Source organism: Gouania willdenowi, chromosome 21 (genome assembly GCF_900634775.1).
Source record: "Gouania willdenowi chromosome 21, fGouWil2.1, whole genome shotgun sequence".
NCBI classification, from domain to species: Eukaryota; Metazoa; Chordata; class Actinopteri; order Blenniiformes; family Gobiesocidae; genus Gouania; species Gouania willdenowi.
Window position 1 is genome coordinate 32,910,833 of NC_041064.1, and position 12,585 is coordinate 32,923,417.

Genomic DNA, 12,585 nt, shown 5'->3' on the forward strand with positions numbered 1-12,585 from the left:
ACAACACGGGGACGGCTGGAAGTCCAAGTGCGCAACAATTACTATGACGGTGCAGCTTAAAAAAGGCTCCTACACTGGTTGAAACACAGCGGTAGGAGGCGACATCACATTGTAGGGGATATAAATTACAATGTAGAGGACCCTACGCTCAACAGCGCTGAAACAGTGCGTAGAATGTGCTCATCTGTTGATATGTGGAAATATGTTCCTTTTTGCTTAATGAAAGCACATTTTCCACACAAACAAATGTTAAGGTGTTGTTAGTATGACAAAAATCAAGAGTTTTTAAATGTGTTGGGCTCAGACAGAAAAAAGAAAATCTGAAAAATATATTTGCACAAATCCGAATGGACCCAATGGGACACGGAAAAAAATCCACAAATGGATGCAAAGGAGGTGAATCAAAGGTCCGGTTCTGGCACACGTCCAGACACAAAGACACAAAAACTCCCCAGCAGTCCACACACACATTCACACACTCACACACAATTCTCCTGAAAAGCTGCCTTTTTGGGGACCTGTTGTAACACTACATGTAATATATGATACATAATACATATGATGTGATCAGCTTTTGATTTGGAGGTTATCTGATCACAAACCATTCTTGATTAATTGGAGCTTTCTCCAAAGAAAAAGGTCCAAGAAAACAAAAACAGTGACTGAGTCATGGACGATTAGGTGTGCGTTTAGGTGTGAGTGTGTGTTTGTGCAGTGCTGGTGACTTTTTGTGCTCCTCACGGCTCAGCTTAAATTAAAGCTAATCGTATTAAGATGGTTCCTCTATTTAAGTGAAGGCAACAGCTCACTTATTACCCAAAGCTGTGTGTGTGTGTGTGTGTGTGTGGCCCGGTACTGATAAGGTCGGTTGCCAAGGGAAATGAGAGCGTGTTTCCAAAGCTCAAGGCATCCCCAAAGTCTGGAAATCCTCTGGTGACGGATGACCTTCAGGTTTGACGTGTGCGTCACAGATGAAGGCTTCCCTGTTTTAATCCATCATCATCATCATCATCATCGTGTGCGTGTGACGAGCACGCCTGTCAACATATGCTGCGGCAGTGTTTAACACACGCACACGCACACACATTACGTTTTTTAATTCACAGGAAATTTAAATGAACCAATTAATAAACTGATGAAAAATAAATAAAAAAAACATTAAAGATTTATTAATATAAAAAAGTATGTAATAAATACTTAACAAAATAACACATGCAAGCAACTACACAAGAAAATTAAACAAATAAAGTTAAATAAATAAATAAATGAACAAATCCATGAATAAATAAAGTGAGAAAATAACATTTTAATTGTTAGAATTCTACTAAATAAATCATAATAAAATTAATGACTGAAAAGAGAACATATAATGTATAGTATAATATAAATTAGCATTTCTTGGCATGAAATGTTGAATATCTGGACACTGGCATTAAGCTGAAGTATGGGATTCACCTCGAGAGCTTGAAGAAATTAAATGGTGTGAATCAGAAAATGAACCCAGCCGTCTGAGGAGCTTTGAAGTGGTTTGTAAATCCATGCCACCATGTTGACATATTATTGGACTCAAAAATGTCTGATGTCAAGATGGAAATGATAACCTTTAAAGTGGATGAAAAGTGAAGACAGCCTAATCACAGAAAATTGATGGAAAATACAGAATTCACTTCACTGAAACAAAAATTGTTGTTTGGGTTGTGTTTTTGTTTTTTTTTAAGGACAATGTCAAGGATTTACACACATTTTCTACTGTAAAGAGGTGGGCAAAGAGACAGAAATGTCAATTTTCGCACAAAACTTGATACAATATGATGTGATTTCAGCATGTGCATTTAGTAGCAGAGAAGTTTGAAATTATTAACAATAGTTAATTAAGTGTATTAAGTCGCATGTTACACACTATTTGAGGAAATTTAAGAGCCTGAGATTAAATCTGATTAGGGAAAAGCCATTGAACTGAAACACAACAAGAAAAGGTAAACTGACGTGAAAAAGGATCAATTCTAAAATGGAATTGGAGAAATTGTGAAAAGGAAAATTGGAGCCTCTACAACGCTTTGAACGTGTCAGATTTAGACTGCGTCACAGTTAACAGGTATGACTATTAAACACAATAAAAATATACAACATTAAAGCTTTGTGAAGCAGTTTCCTCTGTAAGATGGTTAACAGTGGATTGAGGCTTGAAAACGTCCCCAAAAGAAACAAACTAGGACTGAGAGCCCCCCCATGAAACTATTCTACAAGAACTACAATACCATATGATGAGGTACCAAAACAAATATTGTTCAATCCAAGATCGTTCAATCAGAGAGAATTACAAAAACTCATGAGTGGAAGCAACTAAGATACGACGTACAATAACGCACAATAAGTCTTTCAACTAGGGCCGGGACAACACGTCAACGTAATCGATGACGTCAACACAAAAAATACGTCGACACAAAATATGCGCACAGATGCTTCGTCTGACCAAAACAAAGATGGCGGCGCCGGAAAATAGCTAACGCACACACACGCACAGAGTGTGTGACTGAATGCATTATTTTGTACTTTTATATTCTTACTTGAACTTTATTTTGGAATTTTGAGTTGAAGAGAAATAAACATATATTGCAATGTTAAGGAATTCATGTTTTTTTTTTTTAATTTTAGATATGTAAATCAACATGTATAAATTACTTTTAGTCAATTAATGGAGAGATAATCGAAAATCGAATCGAGGCGAATCGGAAAAAATGAATCGTTAGTTTAATTGATGCATCAAAAAAATGCATCAATTAATCGTTTAAAAAATAATCGTTTATCCCAGCTCTACTTTCTACAACTGCTCGATGGGGTCTCCTTAACAAACACAACCCTGAGGACAGGGGTCATTCATGCTCAGGGGCCAAATGGGAATATTTTCTTAACATTATTGTGACTAAATTTGTACTTCCACATCTAAATGCAAAAGCCATACAAAAACCAAGCTGTAGATGACAGATATCAGTGCCAGCAGGATCTGCACTTGGAAATTCATTGATTTTGTCACAAATTTTGTCGGTAATTATTTGGGTAAATTTGTGGAATTGTTTGTGAGAGAGATTAAGAGTTCCTATCACAGTTTGTGATTAAAATGATTTTTAAAAAAAAAAAAAAAAAAAAAACACGAGAAAACCATGAGCTCTGAAATATTGTGGAGTTTCATTGCATTTGTAAATTTGGGGGGACTGAGATATCTACAACTGACCCCCAAAATAAAGGTCCGAGAGAGTGGGGACCCCCACTGTAGCTGAAGGTGGTTGAACACAGACATGAACATTGAAGAACAGTCATGTGGAGACAGGACCATCTATAAGGGGGAATAAAGGGGAGAGATTTTTGGGGTCCATCCATAAAGTCAGCAAAATGATGGTCCATTGCAGGGCTGCTCAATTAATCGAAATTCGATTACGATTGCGATTATTACACACAACGATTACAAAAATAACATAATCAAGAAAAAACGATTATTTAAAAATAAATAAAATATAAATTTATATATATTTTTGACTTTTTTATATATATATTTATATATATGTTTTATGCAAAAGGGTTTTATTTTGTGTAAAAGTGAATTTACTTGATTGTAGTGTTTGAAGGATTTTAATTATGTTTAAAGAATATATTTTATGTTTTTTTGTACAAAAATAAATAACTTTTTGGTTGACAAATAATCGTTTGAATAATCGTAATTTCAATTATGAATCTGTGATAACCATATTTATTTATTCATCTGAATAATATCCACTGTTATCCAGGAAGTTTATTATCATTTGTGCCATAGTATACAGTCATTTAAAAGATTAAAATCCTTATTTTAATCAGAAATAAAATGGGTTAAAAGTGACCAAAAATGGTGGAAAAGTTGGTGAAATGGGGTTTTAAAAACCACAGAAATTGGTTAAAAGCTGAAAATAAGAGTGGCCAAAAACAGACAGAAAAAGTGGTCAAAAGGATTCAAAGTGTCAATATTGGTTTAAAAGTGGCAGAAATAGGGGGGAGGCGGGGGGTTGGAGTAATGTAATTTAAAAAAATAGGAACAATTAGTTTAAACTGGCAAATAATGGGCATGACAAGTTGTGAATGTGGTTAAATTGGCAAAAAATAAGCATGAGATATGGTGAAAAGAGGTTAAAAGTGACAATAATGGGTCAACATGTTTGACATCAAGTGGGAAAAGTGGTGGAAAGGGTTTATAAGTGCCGAAAATGTCTTGAAAGTAAAAAAAAAAAGTGCAGAAAATACATTGAAATTTGACAGAGAAGTGGCAGAAATGGGAGTAATGTCGCAAAGATGCATTAAGAGGAGCAAAAATATGGCAAAAAAAATGAAAACAGGTGGAAATATGGCAAGTTTGGTGTAGTTGCAGAAAAAGGGTAAAAATAATCAAAAATGGGCTCAAATTTTTCAGAAAATAATCTTTGTTTCTTGGAGACATCTGGGGACCCCCTCACAATGTCTTCTGATCCCAAATAGGGTCCTGACCCCAAAGTTGAGAACCCCTGATTCAAACAATGACTCAGGTTCTCTCAGTCATTTTTATTTCCTGGTTTGACACGTGTGCCTCGGGAGGACACTGTAGGGACACTTTGGGGTGCAGTACAGGTCAGCACATTATTGCTTTTTAATTGGTGTCATTTATTGTCAGCGGGTGATAAAACTGTCTGGTGGATACGTGTAGACGAGAGTCTTATCACTATAGATGTAAACACACAGAGCTGCACTTTAAATGGAAACATACAAACCTACAACTGCTGTAATCTGTCATCAGCTTCTGGCACTAAGCCAACGTCTACATCATCATCATCATCATCATCATCAGGAGGAAGGACGGCGTTCAAACGGAGCTCCGACAGTCGCTAAACGACAAGCGTGACTCTGCATTACCTTTGTTTCTCTCTCTCTGTGTGTGTGTCACCCTCTCCTTTTCTCCGTCTTCATTTCATCTTCATCTCGTCAGCTCAGTTTTCCTCCTCCTCGCCGCTGCTCCTCGTGACATCACATCAGAGTTTCTTCTCCTGCAGCAGCTCCAGAACGCTGCTGCACTCCTTTATACGACTTCCAGTGCTCCTCCTCTTCGTCATCGTCTCCCTCCTTTCCCTCACCTGTACGTCACATTCCTCCTCTACTTCTGTTTCCTTCACTTCTTCCTCGTCCTCCTGTTCTTTCATGTCATGCTTTCTTGTCATCTTCCTTTTCCTTTTCTTTACTTTCAATGTTTTTTCCTCATTTCTTTTTTTCTCTTTTTTACCCTTTGTTCTACATCTTCATCCTCCTTTTTCCTCTCTTTCATCACTTTCCGTCCTTTCTGTTTTTACTTCTTCCTATTCTCCTTTGTCCTCCGCACGCGCACATGCACACACACACACGCACATGCACACTACATTTACAAACATGCCAGCAGCTCATCGGAGCATTTCAAGGAGTGGCTAAAAATAGCCTTTCATTCTCCTCTCCTCCTCTGTCTGCTTTCTAATAATAGCATCAGCCGAGGGAGTGTGGAGACATTTATAGAAACGACAGCACAACGCTAACGTGTGGCCTTTCCATTTTTATCCTGGCGGCTTTGATCACGTTTCCTTCCACGATGAGGAAGAGCAGAACAAAAAGAAGAAGGGTGGAATGTGGGGAAGTTTCCTCAAACCTGGCAACGTCACATTCCAATGTAAAAGCATCCACCGTACAGTACATGTCAACTGCAGACAGTGGTTATCACCCGTACTACAAATCATCGTCATCATCTCTCCTGATATCCACATTATTAGGATATGTAATGAGGAAATTAGGAAACTATAGAACATAGGAAATAGTAAATAGACCAGAGGTGGGAAACTTCTATCACAGCGGGGGTGGGGGGGTTACAGGGGGTTCCCACTGGATAGGTCTCCGCTGCGCCACGGCACCGATCCGGTTTTGCACCGCTGTCCGCCGTCCGGTAATCCACACCGGTTGCGTTTAGAGTGCGCCACGGTGCACTCCGGTTGGACGACGGTGACGTCACGAGACAGAGGAGTTCTCACGATATTTATATAACTGCGTGAGAACGCAGTGAAATGTATGCGTTATAAATGCAACAATAAACAGATAAATAGGTCAGTGTTCCTAATGAAGGAGAACAAGAAGGTTGGACTCTAGATTTGTCATAGCTACGTGTTTTAGCAACAGCCAACAGAGAAGAGATAAAACTGCACCAGTAAAACATGAACTAAATGAGTGTAGTTACAGTATGAGAGGAATCAATATAGTGAATGTGATTTTGTTTTTACACATTATGATGTTTTGGTGATGTATTTACTTGAAATATAATCTGAAGTGTTTTATTTTGAAAAGTAACCCAATATTTTATTGCAGAATACGTGCCTAATTTCCTGTTTAGCTTCATTTGCTTTTGCTTGGTGTTCTGATTGACTCAGATCTGACATTCAGCATCAGATCAAATCTATCACAAAAACATCTTCTACCACCTAAAGAACATCTCCAGAGTGAAAGGTTTAATGACTCAGAAAGATCAGGAGAAACTGGTCCATGTTTTTATCTCCAGCAGACTGGACTATTGGAATGGTCTTCATCAAACATCTACAGCTGGTTCAGAACGCTGCAGCTCAGGTCTGAACCAGAACAAAGAGGTCAGAACACATTACTCCAGTTTTAAAGTCTTTACACTGGCTCCCAGTCAGCCTCAGAATAGACTTTAAAGTTCTGCTGCTGGTTATAAATGTGTGAATGGGTTTGGTCCAGAATACATCAGTGACATGTTAGTCAGGTATGAACCCAGCAGGTCTCTCAGATCTATGGACACAGGTCAGATAGTGGAGCCCAGAGCTCACAGTAACCATGGTGATGCTGCTTTTAGTTGTTATGCTGCAAAGAAATGGAACAAACTGCAGCAGAGCTGAAGTCAGCATCACATGTGAACATTTTAAAATCAAAGTTAAAGGCAATTTTTTTCTCTACTGCATATGATTGAGAGAGAGATTTATGGTCATGTTAACGTAAAGTGTTGTTGATGATTTTTAATTGATTTTACTGATGATTTTAAATGTTCTTATTGATTTTAAACAATTGAATGTTTTATCATGTAAAGCACATTGACTTGCCTTGTGTATGAAATGCACTATACAAATAAATTTGCCTAGCCTTGCCTTGTGTTGATTAACGTGTTAATCAGCACAAGGCAGCCGCAGCTGGGAAGGAGCAGATACGCATCGCAGCGGACCCAGTGGAAATGAACACAGACTAAAGTAGAAACCTATCAGCTCCAGTGGCGCGGCGGTGACGTAACGCAGCAGATCTGCATCCAGTGGAAATTGGGGGTTAGGGGGTTAGGGTTAGGGGGCACGAAGATGTGTTTGTTTGATCGAACAACATTCATGTCAGCATGGGTTAGTAGAGAACAAATCATTTTTATAGTAATTTTGTGTGCTTTTCTGTTGTCCTTTTTTGTATTTTTCCTGTATGTTTCTTGGAGTCATATTATGTAAGTGTTGTCGTTTTGCGTTTTTTTTTTTTTTTTGCTAGTTTTTTAGTATTTTGGGTTTGTAGAGTCATTTTTTGTGTTGTTCTTGTCTTCTTGTTGTCATTTTCTGTAATTTTGTGTATTACCGTTGTCGTTTTGTTCATTTTTGTAGTAGTTTTGTGTGTTTTTGCAGTATTTTCTGTTTTTCTTGTATTTAACATCTTAATGAAGAAAAAAAGAAGAAAAAAAGAAAGTAATAAAAGAAAAAGAAAATTAAAAAAAGTGTATATCATTCTTGACCAAAAACAGTCTCAAATAAATTTATTCTATATTTTCAATTTATCAAATATAATGCAGTGTAAAAATATCTGAGCTGGTGCATTGTGTCCCTTTGTGCACTAATGATTACTACTCTTTATTAGTTACACTGTATAACAAATATGATCAAAAACTAATTCTTGAGAAAAAAAAAGTCTCTGTGATATAAAAATGGGGTCACGACCCAAAAAAGGTTGGGAACCAATGCCTTAAATCATCATAACGACGCACATTGTGCAAAAAAAGAAAACAGTATGTATGCACTGAGGAAAGGAAAATCAGAAAAATGCAATGTGCACGTCTGTAATTACGGTATGTCAAGATGCAACTGTAATCCATTTCCTTTAAAATGTGTAGAAAAAAGTTAATCAAAACTCTGATGGTGTGATGTGTGTGTGTTTGTTATAAGCAGAGAGTATTGGGTGATTCAAGGATAGACTGTGTGTAAGGAGCTCCGCAGCAGAGAAGCTAAGCTAAGCTAACAGAACTCTATATAATCCTGCAACCCGTCTGTGTGATCAGAATCAGAATAACTTTAATCATCCCTGTAGAGCAATTAGAAGGATGTGCTATCATAGATTACATTAACTTCAGAACTGTTTACAGATTTATAACAGCATGAAGTTAGTTTGATATTGGACATTTTAGATATTCAGTTAAAAATAGACATTTTATTTTTTTTTAGTGTGAAGTGATTTTACACCTCTTTGTTTGTTTTTTGTTTTTTTAGCTGAACAGCAAAAGTAATATATTGTTGTTACTGTATTTGGCAATAGAAAATTGTCAAATACATTGTTCTTACAGGAGTTCTTCTTATTTTTCTTCCTAAACGCCTTTGTCCTGGAACTCCTCCTAGGCTATTAATGCAGCACTAATGACACGTATGTCATCTCATAGGGACAATGTCAAGGATGTGCAATCAACCTTTTATGGAGCCAAAATATCAGGGTCAAGGTCAAGTGTCAAAAACCAACATTTTTCATATCTCTACGAATATCTATCGTACGAGTTTGATGCTTACATTTATGAAAAGCTCATCTCAAGTGGAGTATTGTAATTCATTGGACCAAAGCTGTACGACCTGTAAATAAGTAAATAGATCGGTAGAGGTCAAACACCATGACATTAAAAAAAATAAAAAAATGTCCCTATAATTTGGCCACAAATTGAGATCCAGCGCTCAGATTGATACCATTGAACAACATTTTCTTTCATTGTGTGGCCTTGACCTTTGCTCAAGGTCATATTTAAGGTCAAGGTCAGTCTTCTGTTTTTCCTGCATTATTACTTTCAATTTAATGAGTAAAAACAACCAACTTGTCAACAAATCCAGATACAGGTTGTCATTTTGGCCATTTTTTTTTTTTAAAAATTGCCAATTACGCATTTGCCTTGCAAATAAAGGTCTTGCCTAGTTACTATTGTTGTCGTTTTTCTCTGCCCTATTTAATGTACATTTTGTTCTTGTCTTTTGGTAATATGTACAGTCATTTCTAAAGAAATTACATGTTATGTTATCAGAATAGTTAAAAAATGTAATTAATTGTGTATGCCCATTTCTCTTTACCGGTAAAAGCATGTTATGTTTTATGTGAGAAACCACTATTCATTCACAGAGACATGCGATTCATATATGTACTCACTAGATGGTGCTACCTGATGAAAAATCAAATGATATGCAGCTCATGTGTAAAAAAAAAATCATCTATTCATTTTAAATGGAAAAAAAAGACATGAAAGGACAATACGGTATTACAAATATTTAATTCCTTTAAATAAATAAATAAATAAATAAAAATAGATGTGTGTTATATAGCCAGATATAGCTACGTATACGTAGATATGTATATGTTATATATGTGTGCCTGTGTGTGTAAACCAATACTTATGTATGTATATTGCCATGTATGTATACTGTATGTGTGTGTCTGCTGTATGTGGTTGTATGATGTATGTTGATCTATATACTGTATACACTTATGTGTAGATCTATATGTAGATTTTTACCCTGAGTTGTGGGTGGGGGTGCGGGGGAGGTTGGAGATGAGAGCAAAATTGTCTTTTTTTTGGTCAGTATTAGTCATTTTGTGTTTTGTGAAATGTTACATGTTCTTGGTTCCCCTCAAAAACAAGATGTTGAATATCAATGAGGTTTCCATGAATAAATTGTATTAATATATCCAATGGTCTATTTTGATAGCACCTCAAAAAACCCATAAAACAACAAGAAAAACACACAAAATGAGAGGGGAAAAAAAATTAAAATTACAACAGAAATAGACAAAATTACTCGAAAACAAAAACATATAACTTCAAGAAAGAAGCACACAATGACAACAAAATAGACAATAGGACTCGTAACATACTAAACAACAACAAAAAACACAGAATGACAGCTAAATATACAAAATGATGCCATAAACACATAAAGCAAAAAATGAGAGGAAAACATAGAAAATTACAACAGAAAAAGACAAAATAACTCCAAAAAACATACAATTACAGAAGGAAGCACAAAACGACAACACAAATATACCAAATGACTCATAACACACTAAACAAAAACAAAAAAAACACAAAATGACAGATACGTAAACAAAAATTACTCAAAAAACACATAAAGCAGCTAGAGAAACACAACAGAAATAGACAAAATAACATATACAATTACAGAAGGAAGCACAAAACGGCAATAAAAATAGTTTGAATGACTCAAAACACACAAAACAATAACAACAGCAATCACAGAATGAAAATGACTCCAAAAACACATAAAGCAACGAGAGAAACACACAAAAATGAGGAAAACATCCAAAATGACAACAAAAATGAACCAAATAACTCTGATAAACATATCAAATTACAAAAGCAAGCACACAACACTAAAAAAAAAAAAAAAAACGCAGAATGACAGATATATACATAAGAATGCAAAAACACATGAAGCAACGAGAGTAACACAAAAAATGAGAGGAAAACAAAAAAAATTACAACAAAAATGGACCCAAAAACTCTGATAAACATATTAAATCACAGAAAGAAGCACACAACGACAACAAAAGTATACCAAACGACTCATAACACTAAAAATTAAATAAATTAAAAAAAACGCAGAATGACAGATAAAACAGAAAAAACACATAAAGCAACGAGAGAAACACAAAAAAATTATGAAAACATACAAAATTACAACAAAAATGGACAAAATAATAAATAAAAAAAAACACAAGAATGAAGAACAGAATGATAAAAATAGACGCAATGACTCATAACAGCACATAAAAAAAAAATGAACGAAATAGAAAAAATACCTGTTTTTATAGGGAATATTTTTTGGTTTTTCTGAATTAATTGGTGAGATAAAAATTAATAAATAAAATATTTGACCCTGTTTTTCTGTTTTTATAAGAATTATTTTAGTTTTTTCTGGATTAAAACTCATTAACTCAAAAACACAGAAAAATATTTCCTATGAAAAGTTATCTCATTAATTCAGAAAAAACAAAAAATATAAAAAAGGTAAATTCTTTTATTTACTTATTTTTATCTCATCAACTCAGACAAAAAAACAAAAAAACATTTCCAATAAAAAGTTCTCATTATTTCAGAAAAAAAAAAAAAAAAAAATCCTATAAAAACAGAAAAACGGGGCCGATATTTTTCCTTTTACTTATTTCTATCTCATCAGTTCAGAAAAAAACAGAAAGAAAAATATTCAGTGAATGCAATAAGCTTTTGTAAAATTAAAATACAATTTTTTTTAAATAACATTGGATAGCACTTCTGCCTCACAGCGAGTTGCCATGGTTTCCATTCCTTGTAGGACTTACTGTATGTAGAGTTTACATGTTATTTCCATGAGTGCATGAGTATTGTTATACTGTAAATGCCTGTAGGAGTGAATGAGTGTGTGGATGGTTGTGACTCTACTCTATGCAGTCATGCTGAGCTGTAGTCTGCAGAACGTCATCGTCTCTCAAGTGTTTCTCACCGTGAAGCTGTTGTTGACATTCTTAGTGCTGGACTCAGCCACGCTGGCATCTGATAGGTCCACCTCATCGAAGATGAGCGACTGCAGGCGGGAGGATGTTGAAGGAAAAACATACGCAGAAGAACAGAGAGAGAGAGAGGATGATGAGCTGACGATGAAAACCAAACAGAGGTTGATCTTAACTGGTCATATGATAACAGACGACAGCACGTTGGTGACAGGATGTTTAATGTTTGCCAGGAAGAAGCCGTAAATGAAAGAGACGCCTCCAGAAAACATAGAGGGCAAATGTTCTCATCATTTAATTAGAACATGAAGACATATTAAACCAGTGGTTCCCAACCTGTTTTTGGACCGTGACCTCATTCTGAGTTTTTTCCTAGAATTGTTTACTTTTTGATGATGTTTGTTTTTATTTGTGACTAATACAGAGCAGTCAAGATTAATGCAAGACGTGACAAAATGCACCAACTCAAAAATATGTATACAATATTTTTCTTCAACTATTTTCTTCCTTTTCCTCTTTCTTCTTAATAGTGCATTTTATTTGAACTAGATTTATATTTAAGTATACATAAAGTGTGAATATAGCATACAGTTGTGTTTTTTAATTTGAAAGAAGAATCATTAAAAAACCCTAACTTTTGAATATATTTTGTATTTGTTTATTTTATTTTATTTTATTTATTTTTAATTTAATTAATTTGATTTGATTTTTATTTTAATTTCATAAAATAAAATGACGGATTTTTATTATCATCCATTACAAGACATTTCAGGTGACCCCAAGGTAAAA

At 35.1% G+C, this 12,585-nt stretch overlaps 1 protein-coding gene across 7 annotated transcripts in view; it reads right to left on the reverse strand.

Annotated features, from left to right (window-relative positions):
• The window catches only part of dgkh (diacylglycerol kinase, eta), a 103,743-nt gene that overhangs the window by 54,450 nt on the left and 36,708 nt on the right, over positions 1-12,585 (reverse strand). For 5 of the 7 annotated variants that reach the window (XR_003672647.1, XM_028436029.1, XM_028436028.1 and 2 more), the window contains one exon: positions 11,790-11,870. Coding sequence is in view for 4 of the 7 variants with exons in the window: in XM_028436029.1 (XP_028291830.1) it covers positions 11,790-11,870 (81 nt within the window). In the remaining 3 variants the exon portion in view is untranslated. Of the gene's footprint in view, positions 1-4,769; positions 5,440-11,789; positions 11,871-12,585 lie in introns of those variants that run through there. The other 2 variants (XM_028436031.1, XM_028436030.1) reach the window with 2 other exon arrangements.